Source organism: Rhinolophus sinicus, linkage group LG15, assembly GCF_036562045.2.
Source record: "Rhinolophus sinicus isolate RSC01 linkage group LG15, ASM3656204v1, whole genome shotgun sequence".
NCBI lineage: Eukaryota > Metazoa > Chordata > Mammalia > Chiroptera > Rhinolophidae > Rhinolophus > Rhinolophus sinicus.
The window spans coordinates 21,847,841-21,869,197 of NC_133764.1; the positions used below are offsets into that span (position 1 = coordinate 21,847,841).

Sequence of the window (21,357 nt, forward strand, 5' to 3'; positions counted from 1 at the left end):
GGCCCAGCTGCTGCTGCTGCGACCTTTGCGCCTGCGCGCTGCAGTTCGCTCAAGGACCCGGATTTAAAGAGACAGGCGCTACAACCATCGTGGTTGAGTGCGGCCTGTGGTCGCCGGGTCCGAGACCTGCGGTGTGCGCCGGAGCCGGGAAGACAGGTGAGCGGCGGCGCAGCGGGGCCGGGCAGTGGGGAGGGAAACAGCCGCGGACTCGGCGCGGCCGGGGAGCCCTCGCGCTCGGCTCCTCCCCCGCCCGTGGAGCCCGGGGCACACCCTCCGTGACGTGGTGGCCCCCCGGGAGCCCAAGCGGGTTGGCTCGCGGCTCCCCGGACCCCCACGGATCCGCGCCAGGGAGGGTGCCCTCGCGGGGGCTGCTCTGGCCCCGGCCAGGTCCGCACACTGGAGCCTTTCTCTTCCCGCCGCGTCCCCTTCCCCATCCCCGAGCTGTGTCCTTGATTCCGGGTCGGCCCGAACCGAGGGACACGCTTCCCCCCCCTCCCCGGGCGTCCCCGGGATCCGTACCTGGCTAGTAGCCCCTGCCCACTGTCCCGAAAGCATCGCAGGAAGGCCCTCCAGGAAAAGCGGCTGCAGGGGCTTTCACTTCCCAATCCGGTGCAGCTCACTGGCCCGTGGCGGCCGGGGCTGCGTTCAGGCCTCAGTGATTTCTTTCTCGACTCCTTTTGATGAAATGCTGAGCAGCGGCTGTTGGGGACTGTGGGACAGATTGGTTTCCTCAAAGCAGCCTTGTGCCTTCTCGTGTCCCAGGTGCTTCCTGGGCCTCCCCCCCATGCGGAGGGTAGAACGCTGCGAGATGCTCTGAAATTGGCTCCTTTCACTGTGGTTTTGAGGGGTGTTTTATACATCGTTCTTCTGACGTTGAAACCTCATTTGTTCTGAGCCCCTCTTATGGGCCTGCCGTACTTTCACATACTTCACCGCTGTGGTTCTTAAACTTCTGGGGGTTATAGAGCCCTTTGTAAATTTCAGGAAAATCGTAGACCTTCTCTTCCCCCCCTCCAAAGGTACATTTATGAATATGCACATTTTGTATACATTTTCAGGGAGTTCATAGTCCCTAAACTGTGCTGCCACACTTGGGCTCCCATCCTGATTCCCATTTACCTGCTTTCCTCTGCATCACGTTGCACCATAGTAAGTGAAGCCTGCTTTTCATTATCCATAACCCATTGGTAGTTTCACTGCAACGCGGTGTGCAGGCTGAAACAATTTCCAGTATTTTTAAAATCAGAACTATGGAGATACTTCAGAAAATAGGAATCTAAGAAGGTGGGGGGAGACCATGCAGCTATTATCCCTGTTTCCATTGGGATTGATTTATCAGTTCCTTTGATTCTTGCTGTCTAGTTACTTCAGCATTCCATGATTCAAGTTGAACAAGCTAATTGCACATAGAGAGCTTCTGCTTAAAGGCTAACTGCTTCACTGATTATAATAAGAGCTAACATTTATTGTGCCTCTGCTATGCCCAGCTCTGTTCTGAGGGCTTTACTCTTAGAATGACAACCCCTTGAGTTAGGTACTATTATTACCCACATTTTATAGTTGAGGAAATTGAGGAATGGAGGGGTTAAGTCACCCGAGGTTACACAGCTAACGAGCTAGGATTTGAACCCAAGCAGCCTGGCTCAAGGCTCCCTTGAATTGCTTCTCAAAATAGGGCTTCTGATTAAATCACAGATCTATACAGTAGCTTGATTAGTTTCTGAAGATGGCATATATGTTATACTTCACATTAAAAACTTCATGAATATAATGTAATTTTTCTTGGTGATTAAAAAGAAACTTCAGGTCTTGTAATACTTAGGTGTCATCATTCACTATGAACATTAAGTATTGCTGATGGTGGAGGAAAGCGTTTATGTGATTTGGAGTCTCTTGATTGTGATTTACTAGTACATTAGATAAGTGAACACCCTTTTGTAAACTGAATTTTCCTATGTTGGAACTCTGCTTCATTCTGTAGGCATTAAATCTTTTAATATTTTGGGAAGTCTTTGATTAGTCAGCATAGACTGTATTAGGACCTCGGCCTTTGAGGAAATTGGAAGCCTAGCTCCTGGTATACATTTCACTTTTTCTGCCTCTCACCCTTTCATGCAGCTCTATGACTTTGGCTTTCAAGATTCTCTTCTCACCAACCCTCCGTGCACTCAACCAAAAAGAACTGTGCCTACTCCGAAAACAACATCTCTGGCCACACATAAAACATTTCAGCCGGTGGTCAGACACAGATCTGTTTCATGGGTGCTGCCTCCTTCAGAAAAGAAAGCCTGTTCTGTCATCCCAGGAAGACGATCTAAGACCACGTGACACCTGCCTTGTCTTCTTGCCAGGGTCGCATGTGGGACTCTGCCGTGGGCCCTGTGAGATGGCTGAGCAACGGTTCTGTGTGGACTATGCCAAGCGTGGCACAGCTGGCTGCAAAAAATGCAAGGAAAAGATTGTGAAGGGTGTATGCCGAATTGGTAAAGTGGTGCCCAATCCCTTCTCAGAGTCTGGGGGTGATATGAAAGAGTGGTACCACATTAAATGCATGTTTGAGAAACTGGAGCGGGCCCGGGCCACCACAAAAAAAATTGAAGACCTCACAGAGCTGGAAGGCTGGGAGGAACTGGAAGACAATGAGAAGGAACAGATAAGCCAGCACATTGCAGGTAGGGTGGAGAAGAATGCTTTCTCATCTTACTGGTGCTGGGAGAACAAGTGATAAGGAGAGTAGAATCCCGCTTTTTCTGTTTCTTTTCTTTTGTTACCTTTTTATTTGGTAGTAATTTCAAACTCACAGAAGAGTTGCAGGAATAAAAATAGTACAAAGAACACGTATATTCCCTTTACCCAGATTTACCTATTGTTTACCTTTTGCTGTCTTTGTTTTATCATTTGTGTTCATGTATGCTCTCTCTATTACTCTCTTCTTACCCACATTTTTTTTCCTGAACCATTTGAAAACAAGTTGCATATATAATGGCCCTTTGCCTTTAAATACTTCAGTGTATATATCTTAAGAATAGGAATATTCTCTTACATGACCGTATTACAGCTAATAACTTCAGTAAATTTATCCTTAATATTTTACCATCTATATGCCAGTTTTAACTGATAAAGTGATATATTTTATAGTGTTTTTTTCCCCCTTCGTTATAGAATTCCAATCTAAGATCAGATATGGCATTTAGTGGTCATGTCTCTTTGGCCTCCTTTCATCTGGAACATTTCCATAGTCTTTCTTTAATGACATTGACATTTTTGGAGACTAGGGTACTGTACCTACCACCACCTCCTTTTAGCTATCAATTTATTATCTGAATGGACTCATAGGTTACTTCCTTTTCCTAGTGGCTTATAATTGTACTGTACTTTATTAATTTGGTACTTTATTGTTCCATATTTGGCCTGTTGGGAGCCCCTTTGAGCTGGTTTGTGTCCTGGATGCCCTCATCATTTAAAAAAAAAAAAGGTCTTAAAGTACTTCCTTACTCTTGGGCATAACAGGATGCTCTGAGGCTTACCTTCTAGGTATCACATACCTGCCCTGGAATCAGCCGTTTCTCTGAAAAGTCCTGGTTCCTGTTAGTGGCCAATGGCATTAGAGACCAAATCTGGATGCTACATGTCTTTGTTACCGTGAAGTGTCTTTGCTTTTAAACCCTTTCAGCAGACTGGAACTAGAAAATATATGTTATCTACACAAAAACACATATATATTAGGTTAGTGCAAAAGTAATTGCGGTTTAAAAGGTTAAAAATAATGTAAAAACGGCAATTACTCTTGCACCAACCTAATACACACACAGATACGTATAGTATATGCACACATACATGCATATTTACATGTATGCATATTTTAGAATCTTACACTGATACTTCCAAGTCCAATTAGTCCTTTATGACTACCAGTGTCCTCATCTTTAGAGTAATACTCGTATTTTCTATTAAATATAGTTTTTGTCACTATAGGGGGACTCTAATAACAGTGGTTCTAAAAATGGGCATCTATCCTTATCTGAAAGGAAACAAGACATCCAGAAGAGAAAACTACTCATATATTCCTTCCTCAAGCTCCCTGTCCTGCCCTACACTGCCTGGGCCATTGCCCTCGGCCTTTGTCACCACTTGACTCATCTCATTCAGAGGAAGGGAAATACAAGGTAGAGTTAAGCTGTCACATAGCTCAAATAACTCAGCAGCTGGAGGATTTCCTGCCTGTGCCAAATGACGTACTCTGTTATCCGTCATCATTTTACTTTTCTGTGCATCTATATATTGGGGCTAATTCCATAAAGCTGAGGTTCTCAAGTTTTATGTATTGATACAATGTGATTTCTGATTTCCCCCCAAATAATCTTGAGATTATTATATGTGAAATAGGGATAGAGTGTTGGTGAAAATTTAAGTTACTAATAGAAGTAAAGAGTAACTGGGTATTTTGTCTCCAGAACAGCACCCCTGTCTCTCCCACCTATTACCTTCTCAAAAGGACTGGCCAGCCAGCAGCCAGCCTTAGGATAGTGCCATGGTAGTAACTTACCAAGCAAGGCTCTAAGAGCGGTTGATAGATCCTTTGGAAGCTTCTCAGGGATCTTTCACTGAAGGATATTTTCCTTTCTTCTGGGGTCCTATAGACTTGTCTTCTAAAGCAGCAAGCACACCAAAGAAGAAAGCTGTTGTTCAGGCTAAGCTGACAGCCACTGGCCAGGTGACATCACCAGTGAAAGGTGCTTCCGTTGTTACCAACACCAATCCTCGGAAATTTTCTGGCTTTTCAGGTAAGATAGGTTTGGGCTACTGTGGCTATGATGGTCATCCTCTTAATTTGGTAGCCTATTTGGGACTCGGGCCAAGAGTGCCAATTCTGTGCTACCTAGTCTCATCAATCATTTGCTTCCATCTGAGCAGAGACAGATAATGGCTAGTTCTCAACATTACACCTGTATGGCATTTCTTTATATACTTTAATCTCTATTGCAGCAAAAAGATGTTCATTTTGTCAAGACTTTTCCCCTGGAAGTAGTTACCTGGGTCAGACAGATAATTGTAACATGCCCTTTCCTTCCTTGTTTTTTGATAATGAAAGAATTTTGAGAAATTGCATTCCTAAACTTGCCTGTATAGGAGTTAAAAGTATGGAAGAAGGCAGAGGTCGTGCGTGCCTTATGTAACAGACAGCATTGGGCGAGGGCTTTGACGTATGTAGTTTCGTTTGTTCTTTAGTTAACCTTTGGAAGTAATTTTATTAGGTCCATTTTATGAATACGAAAGCTGATGTTCAGGTTCATCATGAATTAGTATTTACAATGAAGTCTGTTTAACTCCCACACCTGTGCTCTTACCGTGTCCCCTGCTGTGTCTTTTATTTGGAGACATTCTGCGACTGACTCAGGTAGAGAAAAAAAAGTCAAAACACACGGACTCAGAAGGTGTTAGGGGTGGTAGCTTTATGTGCGTGAAAGAAGCCTAGACTTGAGGTCAGAAGACTTGGGTCCTGGTTCCAGCACTGTCACCTGACAGCTTGCTCGGGGAAGCAGGTCACGTCACCTCTGAGCCGCTGTGGCCTCATCTGTGAAGTGGGAATGGCGGCACCTACCTCATTTACTCCAGTGTTCTTGAGGACTAACGGAGATGCGGTGCTGAAAATGGTGCCTGCCTCTGTGGACTTATTTTAAAACTCTGAAGTTTAGTTTTGTTTAATGGTAGGCCCAAAATAGAAATACAGAAGAGTCCCGGTGACAATAAAGACATGTTTCTGGAAGGGCCCTGGTCCCGAGGAGGGAATTCGGGGGGAGATGAGGGAAATGGTGTTCTGGTTCTTGAAACCTGCTGAAGATCAAGGCTTCGGAGAGTCTGTCCCCTGAAACCCTCTGGCCTCCAGGTCAGAGATGAGGGTGCATTTATAATGTGCAGAGCCCAGCCGAGAAGAAGCTTACATCAGCAGCCTGCTTGCTAATGGCTCCGCTGCCAGCTTGCAGAGTGAAAGTTGCTTTGTAAATGGTCACAAGAACGTAAGAGGGTATCACTCAAGAATTGTACATTTATTTGGGGATGTCTGGAGAAAAGCCCTGCTCGTTGACAACCTTTTATTTGGGCAGTAAGAAAGTGGTGATGGGGGTGGGTGGGAGTGGCGAGGGGCTGGGCATGTCTCTTTTTTCAGGCCTTGGTCTCCTCATCAGGAAGAAGAGATTGAACTATATGACTTTGAAGGCTTCTTCCCGCTTTGACAGCCTGCAGTAGCAGTGGTTTTACATTGACTGACATGTCCCTTGATCTCTTCCCCCTTCCTCACCCCAGCTTTTTGGGGTCAGCTTTACAATTGCTCTGAGATCCTCCTGACCCCTCTGGGCACGAAGGTGGCCTTTGGTCTCTGTGAAGCACTCATAAAGAGATGCGCATGAGCTGGCCCTCTGCCTCTGCTTGGGTCTGAGGCCACTGTTTCTTTACCATTAATAGCTGTGAGATTTGGGTAAATTATTTGACCTCCATTTCTTTACCTGTAAGAGGGGTGTAATGATACCTACCCCAGAAGGGCGATTTGGGGGTATTAAGTGAAGCTACATGCAGAGCACCAGCAAAGTGCCTATTAGTTTCCCTTTCTTCCTTCTCAGCAAGGCAAAGAGTCATCTCTGCTGTTTCTCGCCTTCTTTTTCTCAAACAGCCAAGCCCAACAACTCAAGGGAAGCCCACTCCAGCTCTGTCCCTAAGACAAGTCTGTCTTCAAGCAAATGTGACCCCAAGCACAAGGATTGTCTGCTACGTGAGTTTCGGAAGCTGTGTGCCATGGTGGCTGAAAATCCTAGCTACAACACGAAGACCCAGATCATCCAGGACTTCCTTCAGAAAGGCTCAGCCGGAGGTGGGGCCTAGAGCATCCTGGGTGGGCTTTGCCCCTAACGAGCTTAGAGCCATTGCTGCTTCATGGGCATGTGAACAGTACAGTTGTACGGGGCCCCTTGCTTGGTTTAATGCTGCTATTGCTGGCTTGAAATTCTTGATAATGATGAACAAAGAACCCCACAATTTGTGCTGTAGCCAGTCCTGCTCTGAGCACGTGGGCATGTTCACCTGTCTTTATTCTACCCCCAGAGGGCCAGGAGAATCTATCTCATTCGACCAAAAAGAAAATACACTGTCCTGCATGTTTGAATAGGATTTGTGAATCGCATGCACAGCTTGGAATAGAATCTTCCAACTCTGCTTTTATTCATCTAACAAATCATCATTGAGCACCTATAATGTGTTCATCCCTGGGGACGCTGAAGCGACAGTCTTGAGTCCATGCAGGGGCTAAATTAGGGCAACAGACATGTAAACCACCAGCCACCGAACACTGGCCTCTGCTGCTGTCATGAAATGCACGGGGTACAGCGATGTAGACATCTCTTTCCACTCCTCGAGTTTATGTATTTATTTGTTCAAGGTCCATTTCTCAAGAAGGGTTCCTTTCTTCTGTTTCCAGATGGTTTCCACGGTGACGTGTACCTAACAGTAAAGCTGCTGCTGCCGGGTGTTATTAAGAGTGTTTACAACTTGAATGATAAGCAGATCGTGAAGCTTTTCAGCCGCATTTTTAACTGCAACCCAGATGATATGGCACGAGACCTAGAGCAGGTCAGAGGAAGGGAAGGGTAGGCAGCATTCCAGGTGGGGTTCTGCCAAGCCAAGCACCTGCAACCTCTTTTTTCTGGTTGGGGCACATACTGTTTTAGGAACCTGAAACCCATTTGAGCAAGCTTCCGTTAGAGGAGCTGGATGGTAGGCTACAGCTGTCAGTTTCACAAGGTTCAGAGGACGGAAGTCCTACTGCTGCTGAGGCCTGAAAGCCAAGCTCTCAAGGGTCAGGATTTGAGACTTCCCGCTCTCTCCTGGGGCTCTCATTTTGGAGCCTATGTTTTCTTTTTTCCCCTTATAATTTGGGCTTACCATTCAGCTTTGTTGTGACTCCAGCCTGAGCACTGTGGGAAGTTTCTATCCGAGCACCCTGTTATCTATCTGATGACCGTATTTGTCTCTTAGTCCAAATTCTAACAGGAATCAAATTGGCTCAGTCCCGGATTAGTCCTTGTGTCACTTTTCAGCTAAGACAGGTGGCCAGACCCTTTGGTGGATGGAGGTACCTTTTCCAAGAACTGTGGGCGCGAGAGATTCTCTAAGACATGAGGTCAATATATGTGAGCTGGGGACAGGAACAGTGATTGAAATCTCTGATGCGAGTCCTGGGGGTTCGGGGGACACCCTTGGCCACTCTGGGGTTGTAGCAGTGGCATTTGGTTTTTGGAGACAGGGTGACGTGTCAGAGACAATCAGAGTCTTCTTTGAGCAGAGCAAGTCTTTCCCCCCAGCTGCCAAGAGCCTCCTTACCATCCAGGAGGTGGACGAGTTCCTCCTGCAGCTGTCCAGGCTCACCAAGGAGGATGAGCAGCAACAGGCCCTGCAGGACATCGCCGCCAGGTGGGGGGCTGCCCGAGGGGGTGGGCTTGCGGAGATGGAGTCGCTAGGCAAGGAAGGTTTGGGGGTCCAGAGCTCTTCAGAGACCAACCTGAATGTGCCTCATCCCCTAGGTGCACGGCCAATGACCTCAAGTGCATAATCAGGTTGATCAAACATGATCTGAAGATGAACTCGGGTGCAAAACATGTGTAAGTACCAGCTCCTCTGACAGCCTAAGCTACCAGCTGCCTTTGTTGCCGGCGGGTGTCAGGACTTTGGAGACCTGATCTGCATTTCAATCCTGATTCTACCTTCTTTCTTCCTGTGGGACCTGTCCCTTGCCCTAGCTCAGCCTCCATTTTCTCATGTGAAGTGGAGATAACGATACCCTTCTCACAAAGGATGGAGTGTGTTCAGCAAGCGTGGTGTGAGCCGCTTGTCTGCTCCAGCCCCCTCTGCTAGGCAGCATCCACATGGCCACAGCCCCTTGGAAGAGCTCAGTTGTCCAAGAGCTTTTTCACCGATGAAAGTCTTTAGACAACAGAACATAACCCCTTCCCCATACATTGGGACTCCTCCTGTCTCTATGAGCACGGACTGCCATGCAAAGCAATAAGGTCAAAGGCAGTGGTTTTTGTGTCTGTGCTCCTGTGCACGTTGGCAGGTTAGACGCCCTCGATCCCAATGCCTATGAAGCCTTCAAAGCGTCACGCAACCTGCAGGATGTGGTGGAGCGGGTCCTCCGCAATGAGCAGGAGGTGGAGAAGGAGCCAGGCCGCAGGCGGACGCTAAGCGTGCAGGCCTCACTGATGACCCCAGTGCAGCCCATGCTGGTAAGGATGCCGCACCGGCCTTGCTTCCTCCTCCTCCCCAAGTCTCCTGTCCTCCCGTGGGAGATCTGGGAGGTAGGATTGCTGACGGCCCTGGCACGATGATTGCAGGAATTCAGGGAAGGAAGAATGGAGATGCAGAGGGGTGCTGCTCCGTGGGGAAGTACAGGCAAAGTTCTGAGAAGGCAGCATGACCTAGTGGAAATAGCTGAACTCTAGGCCCAGCTCTGCCACCACACAGATATAGACTCTGATGAGTTCCTCAGCGTCTCTTGACCTTTACTTGACTAGCGTGAATGACGTATGATACCCTCTGAAGCATCTACCTCTGCTTCAGAATGGTTTATCTGTCATCTTTCCTGAAGGGAGGTGGATGTGTTAAGTAACTCCTGAGGTTCTGTGACCTGCCCCAAGTAGCTCGGAGAGTTGGTGGCAGAGCCAGGTTTCCTATAACAGGGTGACATGGGCCTCCTCTTCTGGAAAGAGGAAACTTAAGGAATGAAGACCAGCTCTAACAGAGATCACTTGGGCCTCTGCATTCCATGAGAAGTGGGATTTCCCTTCTGGCATTGCTTTTCTCTTGCAATGGGACCTCTAGGGGTGCTGCCATGCCCACGGTCAGATCCTTTAGTTTGTTCCAGTGGCGAGCAGTGCTGTTTATGAAACGCTATTGTGTGTGACACTGAAGCCTTGGTTTAGGGTTTCCTGTTTGGGATAGAGAAGCGTTCTCTCCCTCCCTGAAATGTGGGACAGCCAGCACCAAAATAGTCAGATCCAGACCAGGGACAGGACTCCCAGTCACCTGCAGGGGTGGCCTTCCCGACTTTTACAAGAATTCTTCTGGAGTCTGTTCTACAACCTGTCGTTTAAAGAGCGTCATGGGTTGTATAGCTTAGGGGTTAACCACACAGCTTTTGGAGTTCCTACTATGTAACTTCAAGCGAGTACTTCTTTGAATTTCAGTTTTTTCATCTATAAGATGAAAACAGTATCATCTATCACATATCACATTGAGAATGAACTGAAATTTTTTACAATCTGACACATAAGTATCCGCCCCCCAAATGGTAGCCATGACTGTTGGACACAGAATGGCACAGGTGTGTGAATGCCCCATCCTTGGGCTCCCTGACCACTGCCGCCCCATCAGCCTCACTGTCACCTGCACTCTTTAATCGGAACCTCTACGTACGCCCATGCTGAGATAACTGATATGTTTAATAATAAGCCAAAGGCCCTATAAGATCCTTAATTATGGGGTGGGGGATGAAATGCTGTTTCAGTGGGATTTTATTTGCTCTACAATGAATTGCATTCATATTCCTCAAAGTGCAAGCTGCAGATATGGCAGTGCCCAGCCTTTTCCATTCTCATCTCCTCTTCAACGGCCTGCCCTGAGGGTGTGCTCTGACAGCCCCCGGGACCTGGGCTCGTGGCCGGTCCCTGCTGAGCAGCCCCTCAGTGGAAGGGCACCTGTAAATCTCCAGACTTTTCTTTCCCTTCCCCAAGGCCGAGGCTTGCAAGTCCATCGACTATGCAATGAAGAAGTGTCCTAATGGCATATTCTCTGAGATCAAGTATGATGGGGAGCGAGTCCAGGTGCATAAGAACGGGGACCACTTCAGCTACTTCAGCCGCAGTCTCAAGCCTGTCCTACCTCACAAGGTAAGGTCCCTTCATTTCTACCAGGACTGTCTTTCCCTTCTGCCTCTAAGAACCTCAGGGCGAGACTTCCACAGCCATTCCAGCTCTAGTACACAATAGCTTTGTTTTGTATTTGTTGAATGAATGAATGAATGAATTCATTCATTCATTCATTCATTTTTGGACTCGTCTAATAATGAGGGGCTGCTCAGTAGGCACAGCCAAAGAGCCCCGACTTGGGTTAGTCAGCACAAAGCCCCAGGGAACAGTGATGCTGGGACAGGGAGCCCATCTGGGGAGTGACTTGTAGTGCTTATCTTTTGTGTTTCCATTTCCTGTGTGCTACCCCCTGAGCTGAATTATGGCTCATGTACAAAGGGCTGTTAGGCTGTCATTCATGAATTTGTTCCATAAATGCTTAGTCTGTGCTAGGCACTGTTCTAGGTAGCAGACATACAGCAGTTAAAAAAAAAAAGAACCACAATTTCCTGGCCCTCCAGAAGCTTACATTCTGATGTGGACACAATCCCATGGGAGACATGAGAGCCCAGACTCCTGGCCTTAACCAGGGGGCATGAGAACCTCATTCCTCAGCGCTTCTTAGCTTCCAGGGCCTCTGTGCGCCCTTAGGGGTCTCTTCAGGGAAAAGCAGCTGGAACATGTGGCTCCAGTAGCTTGTGAGTAAATGGACTTCCCGTCCTTGCTACCTCTTCTTTCCTAGCTCAGACTCTACTTGTCCGGGCCCTGGGGGTGAGGGGTCGTGGTGTGTGGCTCACATCCTTACCTCAGCCTGGCCTGCTTGCTGGAGCCCTGAGCAATCAGGTCATTCGTTTCAGTTGTTCAGCAGAGCTGAGCAGAGGCCTCCCTGTGCAGCGTTAGCGCAGGTGCACTGGCTCTGGTGCAGTAAAACTGCTGAGGAACTGCCCCCAGGGAGGTGGTTCAGTGGGCACCTCCTGTTACCCAGGAAGAAGTTTGAGCACAGCCTCCCAGAATTAGAGCCCTTTCTCTGCTCACCCTTACCCGTTTCCTTCACCTCTGTCGCTCCTGTGCTTTTGATTCGTAAGGGGATTGGAGTGGGATGGATGTGTAGGCCTTTCTTGTCCCTACTCCAAGCATCACAGGTGTATATGGCCTGTGTGCCCTGCCCAGGGGAGGAAATGGACCACAGTCACACTCTCTGGACCTCACTGCTGACATCACATGGTGTGGCTTCCGTGGATTACAGCGGGACCGCTCCCTGTCTGCAACTGTCAGGGGCTAAGCCTCTGCCTTGATCAGGAAAAATCCAATTCCAAACATCCCTTCATACTCATTTTGAAGATGGCTGTGGGGTTAGAGCTCCCCCTCAGAGAAGACCCGCCTCATGTTTCCCTGCTGTTCCTACGGGGGTTCATCTCTTCCTTTCCATCTAGCCTGTTTTCCCCCAATCTCTGCCTGCCCACCTTTGCTCGCTCCCTCCCATGTTGGCCTGCCCCCACATACTCTCCGTTTTCCTCCAAACTGCCCTTCTCTGCAGCCCATAGAAAGTGACTCAGCACAGGCCGACCTCTTCCTAGGTCTGGACAGATGTCCTGAAACACACCCTATTCTATTCCTCGCGCCCCGGTGGCCGACAGGCCGAGGTCTACGTTCTGCACATTAGCTGGGTTTCCACATGTTGGTGTTGTGTTCCTTCTGGGGCTCGGCTGCAGGTCCCTGCTGCCCGCTCTCCCTCACCTGAGTGCCCCTCCTGCCTCCAGGTGGCCCACTTTAAGGACTACATCCCCCAGGCCTTCCCTGGGGGCCACAGCATGATCCTGGACTCCGAGGTGCTCCTAATAGACAACAATACAGGCAAACCGCTGCCCTTTGGGACTCTGGGGGTGCACAAGGTACGGACTCGGCAAACGCGCAAGAACGAGTGTGTGCATGTACGTGTGTGCACGCGCTGTCGGTCTGGAAGGGGCCAAGGGATATGTCACTTACTTAGGGCCAGGCTTAGTCTTCGTGTCTGGACTGTTTAGATGTGTTGGGTTTTTTGCATAAAAAGGAGCTAGTATTGGGAACTAACTTATAGTTGGGTTGGTTTCCATTCAGGACCATCTGCTAAGTGCCTTTCTGGCCGAGGGGCTTCAAAACACAAACAGGACTTTTCTATCAGGGGCTTCAGGGGGTCTCCAGAAGTGGACAGGTGCCACCTATTTTTCATGCCCTTATTTTTGTCCTTCATGTACCTACTACCTCATTTTCCCTTATAGAAAGCTGCCTTCCAGGATGCTAATGTCTGCCTGTTTGTTTTTGACTGTATCTACTTCAATGGTGTCAGCTTAATGGACAGGTGAGGAATCTATTTTCCGTTTCTAGGTGGGGATTCGGATTGGAAAGGAGGGAGGGGAAGGGGCTGGAGCATACACCTCTGTGCCCAGGCAGGGCCGGGGCAGCAGGAGGAGGGAGCCGAGAGGTACACAGTCAACTCCCCATTCAGTGTTAGGAAGACCTCACCTCTGACAGCTTAAGTCCCAGAGGACACCTAAGCCCCCGGCCCCGCCCAGTCTCTTTGCTATAGTAAAACGGACTGTTGGTAAGAAATAAACCGTGAGCACAGTAGGGGTTCAGTTTATTTCTACAACAGCACCCACGGCGACATAAGGCAGATGGTCTTCAGCTCACAGGTTTTGCTTTAGGAAGAGGCCGGCCAAGGAAGCTCATTCGAGGGGCCTGTGGGTGGGCCGGTCTTAGGGAGGACCAGCAGTCTTCACTCAGCTGCCTCCAAATTTTCAGGCCCAAGAAAGCAGTTCTGGACCCTTCCACTCTTAGAAAGTATCTCTGCTGCCACCCCTCCCACACTGGCCCGCATCCTTGAGTGTGGAAAGGGAAGGGAAGGGAGCAAGAATTGTTGCGGGTCAGAGTTGCGGTGTGGCCGTCAGCCTGCTGACCCAAGAACCTGCCAGCCTTGGGCCTGGGGAAGGGCAGGGAGCCAGGAACAAAACATGAGAGTCAGGCTCATTTTCCAAGTGGGACCAGAATTCATACTCTGTTGGGGCTAGAGGCCAGTCCTCCCGTGACCCGATGAAGTAGGCACAGGAACTACGATGAAGTGACTCTACCTCAGTTCACAGTTGTCCATCTGTGGTCACAATGGAGCCCTTGACGGGCAGGACTGTCGGACACCAGTGCTTTAAACCACTGCAGTTTATCACGGTGTCCCGTCCCTCCTCAGAACTCCTGGGGGTGGGGGTGGGGGTGGAACCTGGCCTGACCTCAGCTCTCCTGTCCCCCCTCAGGCCTCTGTGTGAGCGGCGCAAGTTTCTTCATGATAACATGGTTGAAATTCCCAACCGGATCATGTTCTCAGAAATGAAGCGAGTCGCGGTGAGTGAAGGCCCCACACTGGGCAGCGTTTTGTTTGAAAACAAGGTGGAGAACCCCTTGGGTCAGATGTGACTGGGAGTATGAGTCTTAGTTATTTTCTTATGGGGCTGCTGACGTTTGCTGCCTATAAGTCTCCACCTAGGAAGGCAGGGCATGAATCACCCTCCGTGGGGTCCGTGTCTCAAAGCCACAGCAGCTCTCTGGTTAAGAGGGTCCCTACTTTGCAAGCCCTTTGTTCCTTGTATTCAAGTCAGATGTTTCCAGTGGGCACTTAACTATGTGCAAAGGAACCCCCTCATCTCACTGCCATAGCCCCCTCTCTATTCTCGATATCTCTCCTGTTGTCCCTCAGAAAGCTTCAGACTTGGCCGACATGATAAACCGGGTGATCCGAGAGGGGCTGGAAGGGCTGGTGCTGAAGGATGTGAAGGTAAGATGGGCACAGCCTTTGCTTTCTCCTGTAGACTCTCAGCCCTCCCCGCTAGCCTTGCCAGCCCTGGCCAGGAGAGGGCAGTGGCAACCTGAGGTGTTTGGGGTGGGTGCTAAGGGGGCATCTGCCCAGGGTTTGGACGGCTCTGTTCTGGATCTAGAGAATGGGTTGTCTGTCTCCTGCAGTGCCTGGCGCCTAAGGGCTCTTCCCCGCAGTGCGATGGGCACTATGACAGTTCTGATATGCTGCGTTTCCATTCTAGTTCATGGTCTCTCTCTTGCTTCCCCTCAGGGTACATATGAGCCTGGAAAGCGACACTGGCTGAAAGTGAAGAAAGACTATTTGAACGAGGGGGCAATGGCTGACACCGCTGACCTGGTGGTCCTTGGGGCCTTCTATGGGCAAGGGAGCAAAGGTCAGGGTGGCCTCTGGCCCCTGGGACGCTACTTCACTGAAAGGCACCACTCAAGCTAGAGGCTGGCCTTTTTACTGGCTTGATTTGCCAGCAAGGCCAATCCTGGGCCCCGGCCTGGCCCATGTCACCTCAGGTAGCAAAAGCTGAGCTACAGACTTGGGCAGGGAGAGGTTAGTCAGGAATACCCTGTGCCAGCCTGGCACAAAGAAGTGCACCACCAACTATTTCTTCAGGGCCTGGCAGCTTTCCCCTCAAGGAAAATCTGTTTCCTGACTGGAGGGAAAGCTAAGGTCTGAGGAAGTAGTACTTTTAGGCAATCTACTATGTTCATTTCCTTTTACACCTCACCAGAGCCCAACAAGTGATGCGTGACTATCCCTAATTTACTGAAGAGGAAATGGGGCTCCTAAAGGTTAAACTTACAAAGCTAGTAAGATGCAGATCCAAGAGCTGAACTCTGGCTCTCTGACGCCAAGGCCCAGGCCCTTTCCTCTCCAACAGGCTGCCTCTTACTGGGTGCATGGAGCTGGCAGAGACAGCTCCCTCCACCTACCACTCGGCCCCTCCCCCCCAGGTGGCATGATGTCCATCTTCCTCATGGGCTGCTACGACCCAAACAGCCAGAAGTGGTGCACAGTCACCAAGTGTTCAGGAGGCCATGACGATGCCACACTTGCCCGCCTACAAAAGGAGCTGGACATGGTGAAGATCAGCAAGGTGAGGAAGGGACCTGGGTGACCTTGGCCTCTGGATGGGCCATCATGACCGAGACAGGCTGCACTTTGGGGACTGCAGGTATCACTTCTGTGTTTCCACAGACAGGAGAGCTGCTGCTTGGCCATGGAGCAGTATTAGGCCTTCAAAGTCTCTGAGTGCCTACTTTGTGGGGACTGGGTCATGTGCCCTCAAGGCCACACCCGCTCTGGGCAGAGAAGATCCCATGGGGTGAGGGTCAGCCCATGAACGAGAGGGGTTTCAGTCTGGTTCTGGCTTAGGAATAGCCCAGGACGGTATCTTTTTTTTCCTCCAGGATCCTAGCAAGATACCCAGCTGGCTGAAAGTCAACAAGATCTACTATCCTGACTTCATCGTCCCAGACCCAAAGGTACCAACCCAGTGGCCTAGGGTCCTCCAGCTCCCAGAATGAGCTTGCACACGCTCTAGTGCCGGAGACGCCATCTCAGCCTCACTGACAGTCCACCCAGGGACAGCGATCTGGGCTGTTCAGTCAAGTGACAGGCATGGGGACGGCCAGTTAACACGGAGGAATCATCCTTAACAGCGAGGGAAAGACACTGCCCATCCCCCTAGTCCCAGAGGGTCAGCCCTAGAAGTGACTGGGGCCAATCCCTTCTTGCACTGACAGAAACTGAGGCCTAAAGAAGAGATAGGGCTTCCCTAAGGTCACACAGCACCAGTAACACCCGTGGGACTTAAAGCGTCTCCCACCCGTTAGCCAGTGCTCGTTTGGTTTTAGCCGGTCGGCCCTGCTTCTAGCTGGCCTGGAGATGTTTGCTTCTTACCAGGGAGTGACCTAACTTCCTCCTGACAGAAAGCTGCCGTGTGGGAGATCACAGGGGCTGAATTCTCCAAATCGGAGGCTCACACAGCCGATGGGATCTCCATCCGATTCCCTCGCTGCACCCGAATCCGTGATGATAAGGACTGGAAATCTGCCACCAACCTCCCCCAACTCAAGGTGCCAGCTGCATGTGTGTCCCTTACCCCACTGTGCCAGCCTTGGAACCTTGGGCATCTGCCTGTTCCCATGTCCTATCCTCTTTTCCTCATTCCACTGAGACATGGCAGAGAGGGCATGTGGAAAGGGAGACCCAACTGCTGAAGGGCCTGGAGATGGACAGCTTGTGCTGTCACAGCGTCCTGCTAAGGGCTTGGCCCCAGGCTACAGCCTCTATTATTGACAAGAACTGGGGAACAGAGAACTGTTGATTTGTACCTATTACCCAAGGAGACACAGCCAAGGTTTAGAAAAGCACCGAGGAAGCCAGCTTCTTTTCCCTGCCATTTCCTTCTCCCCTGTTTGTTCCCCAGTCACACGCACCTAAAACACACCTTCACACAGATGGCCTCTGAAGCCAGTGGCTCGGAAGGGGCTACGACCTGCCTTTCTCCCCCACAACACCCCAGGAACTGTACCAGCTATCCAAGGAGAGGGCAGACTTCACTGTAGTGGCCGGAGACGAGGGGAGCTCCACTACAGGGGGCAGCAGCGGCGAGAACGAGGGCACCTTGGCATCTGCTGGGTCTCACAAGGCCAGAACCTCCCCTGAGCAGCCCTGTGCCAGCACAAAGAAGGCAGGGGGGAAGCTGAGTAGCCCCAACAGCAAAGGAGGTAAGGAGAAGGGAGGGGGCTGGGGTGATGAAGATCGCATGTGAGGGCAGAGATCGATGGACAGGGACCCAGTCTCCCATTCCAGCTCTCAGCTCGTGTGACACTGAAGGTATTCCCTTTGTGTGTCCAGCCGTGGGGCAGAAGCCATTCTGCCGGGCACCCTCCATCTGTTCAGTAAACCTGACAGGACCCTGGGAGAGCCCATCTGATCTGGGGATAAGTTACCTCTGAACTCTCCCTTTTCCCCCATGCTCGTCGCAGAGCAAGGCCTGGCCCTCTTGGCTGCCCTGACTTCAGAGACCATTGTCAGCTCCCCGTGTGCTTTTCTTAGTTCTTATCCCCAGCTCTCTCCTGCAGGCCACAGGGTGATTGCAAAGCCTGCCCCTGTGAAAGTGGGCGAGAAGCTGGCCACGAAGTCTTCTCCTGTGAAAGTGGGGGAGAAGCGGAAGGCTCCTGATGAGACTCCATGCCAAGCCAAGAGGAGGGTAAGAATAACCGTGCACCAGGGACGGTCTGGCCGAGGGCCTTGTGTTCCCAACCCTCTGCACTTAAACTTTGAGATGAGCTAAGGTGTGTTCAGGGCTAATGGCCAAAGCTCCTCCCTCCTGCACTTCCTACATCCGGGGCGGGGCCAGCAGTGCTGTGGCTCCACCCTGTGCCCTCTCATTGCCTTGCAGAGGCGGCTGGCCAGCAAGCAGAGAGAAAAGAGAGCTGTGCCTGCAGGCAGGAGATAGAACAGCCCAGCCTGGCCGAGAGGCTGCAGGGACAATAAAGGGGAGAAAGCCCAGTCTGGGTGTGGGGGTGCAGCAGTGTGAGTTTGTGCTGGGGCGGGAGCTCGCTCACACTGCCTGGTGGATGTCCTCCCACCTGAGGAGCCTTTTCCCTTTTGACTCCCTTGTCAGTCTTTGGTTTGACTGCAGCTACCAAGTACCTACTGAGGCTAGTACCTAGGCTCAACTCTGGAGGAGCTGCTGGCCCAAAGGGCAGAGAGAGAAGTAAACATGTGGTAACCATACAGTGATTGCACCACCCCACATGCCCGCGAGCCAAGAGTAAGCACAGACGTTTGACAGCTCAGGCCCCTCCGGACCGTCTGCAGCCCCTAGCAGGCCTATAGAGCCTTTTCCATCTTTTCTTACTGAAGCCCTTGAATCCATGCACAGTAATGAGCTGCCCCCACCCCCCGCCCCGCTATTTGTACAGTGGACTGCTCAACTGAACAGTGTCACTGAGGGAGAGCCACTGGCCCTGCCCACAGCCACTGGATGGTTCTTGGAGACTCGTACTTTTCCCTTCTCCAGGTCCCTAATGCTGGGACCCGTTCTTTCTCCCTCATTTTCCTCTAGGCAGGAATGCAGGGGAATGTCAGTCCTGAAGTGGCTGCAGGATGGGGGTTTTGATGCCCGGGCCTTTTCTCCAGTAAACTGCTCCGGTCCTTCCTGACCTCTAGGCTGCCTGTCCCTGGCTTTTCCTAACCTTCCTCTCTGGGCGGTGCTCATCTGGGTAGACACCACCAGCCCCCAGCACAGGAGCGGCCCCAGCCTGGCCCCAGCCTGACCCCTCCCTGCCCCTGTGCGTTCACAGGTGCTGCTGGACATCTTCACCGGGGTGCGGCTCTACCTGCCGCCCTCCACACCCGACTTCAGCCGTCTCAGGCGCTACTTTGTAGCATTCGACGGAGACCTGGTCCAGGAATTTGACGTGGCCTCTGCCACACACGTGCTGGGGAGCAGGGCCAAGAACTCTGAGGCCCAGCAGGTCTCCCCAGAGTGGATCTGGGCCTGTATCCGGAAACGGAGACTGGTCGCTCCCTGCTAGGCCTGCGCCTTCCCTTCCCTCCCTCGGGCTCTGGCTGGGGCAGAGCAGGGGGACAGACTTTCTTCTCCACAAAAGCTACCAGCCATGCATGGTCTCGCCCCAGCCAGGAGTCAGGCGCTACGGGTGCCACCGAGAAGGCACTTTCTCCTGCTGGTTTACATACATCAGATCTGGGTGCTGCTTTTGTCATCGTTTTGTTGTCTTTAAAAGGCTTTTTTCCTTGTAAAAAATAAAATGTCCTGCGGTTATCTCTGTCCTCCCACCCCCGGTAATTTCCCTCGTGGCTAAGGAGTGAAGCCAAAGCTGGGCCACTGCAGCTCCGTCCACAGCTAATCCCGGTGGCGGGCTTCTCTCCCTCCTCGCCTGCCCCTTTTATTTCTAGGCTCCTTTCAAAATTGTTATTTCAGAGACTGCCCTCCCTCAGAACTGCTGCTTGTATTTGGCAAAACTTGTATTCAACCTGGCCCTTTTTTGCCAGGAATGAAGTCTCATTTGAAAGAAAACAAAATGAATTTTACGACTTGTCTGTGTTCTCCTATTACAGGGTGTGGGTCCGGTTTGAAGGGAGGGAACCAGGATCCGGTGGGAAAATGGAACCTTTATGGAGAAAAGGGAGGTTTTTTGTGCTACTCCTCTGGGGGATACAAGGCTCCAGGAGGATCTGCTTCCCCAAAATCTGGAATTAAGACTGCTCTTTAAGATAATCCACCCGAGGACAAATCGGCACAGCCTACTTAAAAAGAAAGGCTCCCGATTTATTTGAATAAAAGGAAAACAGTTTAATGTAGACCAGTGCTGTGCTGTTCAACAGAACTTTTTGCAGCAATGGAAACAGACTATAAATCTTCACTGGCCAATATGAACTATTGAAATGTGGCTAACAACTGAGGAGCTGAAGTTTGCATTCTAACTCAACTTTAAATGATCACATGTGGCTACTGACCATGTAGGTATATACACAGACAGACCTGACTGAAATCCAAATCCTGAAATTTAACAGCTATAACCTTATGCAAGTTATTTAACAGCTGAGCCTCTGTCCTCTAAGAGGAATGGGGATAGGAACTGCCCCTAAATCATAAGGTTGCTGTAAAGACCAAATGAACTCAAGGTGAGTTCTGTAAAGCACTCGGCACACGGCCCGGCACGGAGTTGGGAAAATCAACATTGGCATGTATGTACAGACCCTCCCAGGAGGGAGGAGGCCTGGCTTCTAACCATAACTCGGTCAGGCCACTTCCACAGCCTCTTGTGTGTGACAGCTCACGCTCCAGTCTGAATGCAGGCGCATCAGGTGCCCACCTGGTTCAACACACTTCCCTGTTCTCTGGTCTGCTGGCTTGTGAGGGTCAGCTCTTTTTTTTTTCTTGTATCAACAAAATGGCAGGCTTGCTGTCCATCCCAAGAGAATATGACAACCTCTGGAACGTACCTGAGTGTCTGGGTCTGTAAGACTGATACCTCTGCTTGCCCCCCAGCTCTCTGATGTGCTCAACTCAGGTAATGCACTGCTGGGAAGCTGCTGGCCAGCCGGCCTGGAGGCCAGCTCTAACCTCATTGACTTGGGTTTCCACGGGCTGATTAGAGTGTGTTGGGAGGAAGGGACCAGAGGGCAAGGTGCTGCTCTGTCTCTAGCCCAGACATTGGGTGTTTGTGAATTGGCACCACTCAGTCTGGCTTCAGTACTGAGAATAAGACACTCTTTTTAGTCTATCCTCTGGGACACAAAAGCTGCTGCTCCTCTGAGAACTGACCTACATAACTTCCCATCCCCCTCCCCAGCCTCCTCAGGCCAAGCAACTGGACAGAGCAGTAGCAGAACAAGACTCCCCTCAAGATTCTGCTGAAGGGCCCTGACCCAACCCCACCTGCCCTTACTGGGCACTTCCACTTGGTACATCCTCCCAGCAGAGCCCTGCCATGCTGGCTGTTAACCTTCAATTCACTGTTCATGGTGTTTTGCCGATTGCCTTCCAGTCTTTCTGATGCATGTTTTTCTTTGCTATTGAGATTATACCGAATATACAATTTTTTGTATCCTTTCGTGTTACATTCACAGACCTTGAGCATTTGTTTC

General features: G+C 50.5%; 2 protein-coding genes across 8 annotated transcripts in view; one reads left to right on the forward strand and one right to left on the reverse strand.

Moving 5' to 3' along the window:
- Window positions 1–990, reverse strand: part of CCT6B (chaperonin containing TCP1 subunit 6B) — a 46,192-nt gene extending 45,202 nt beyond the window's left edge. For 2 of the 7 annotated variants that reach the window (XM_074320163.1, XM_074320162.1), the window contains exon 1: window positions 520–987. In XM_074320163.1, the coding sequence (XP_074176264.1) occupies window positions 520–860 (341 nt within the window). In that variant the 5' untranslated portion in view covers window positions 861–987. Of the gene's footprint in view, window positions 1–519 lie in introns of all 7 variants that reach the window. The other 5 variants (XM_074320164.1, XM_019732581.2, XM_019732579.2 and 2 more) reach the window with 5 other exon arrangements.
- LIG3 (DNA ligase 3) lies at window positions 11–19,797 on the forward strand. Its single transcript, XM_019732567.2, has 20 exons — window positions 11–156; window positions 2,119–2,672; window positions 4,641–4,784; window positions 6,668–6,865; window positions 7,469–7,620; window positions 8,294–8,460; window positions 8,571–8,648; window positions 9,104–9,272; window positions 10,779–10,934; window positions 12,653–12,784; window positions 13,151–13,230; window positions 14,177–14,264; window positions 14,617–14,694; window positions 14,986–15,109; window positions 15,684–15,826; window positions 16,140–16,214; window positions 16,662–16,808; window positions 17,258–17,462; window positions 17,820–17,947; window positions 19,047–19,797. The coding sequence occupies exons 2-20, from the start codon at window positions 2,123–2,125 to the stop codon at window positions 19,278–19,280; spliced, it is 3,048 nt and encodes a 1,015-aa protein (XP_019588126.1). The 5' UTR covers window positions 11–156; window positions 2,119–2,122; the 3' UTR covers window positions 19,281–19,797.
- Window positions 19,798–21,357: the final 1,560 nt, after the last annotated feature.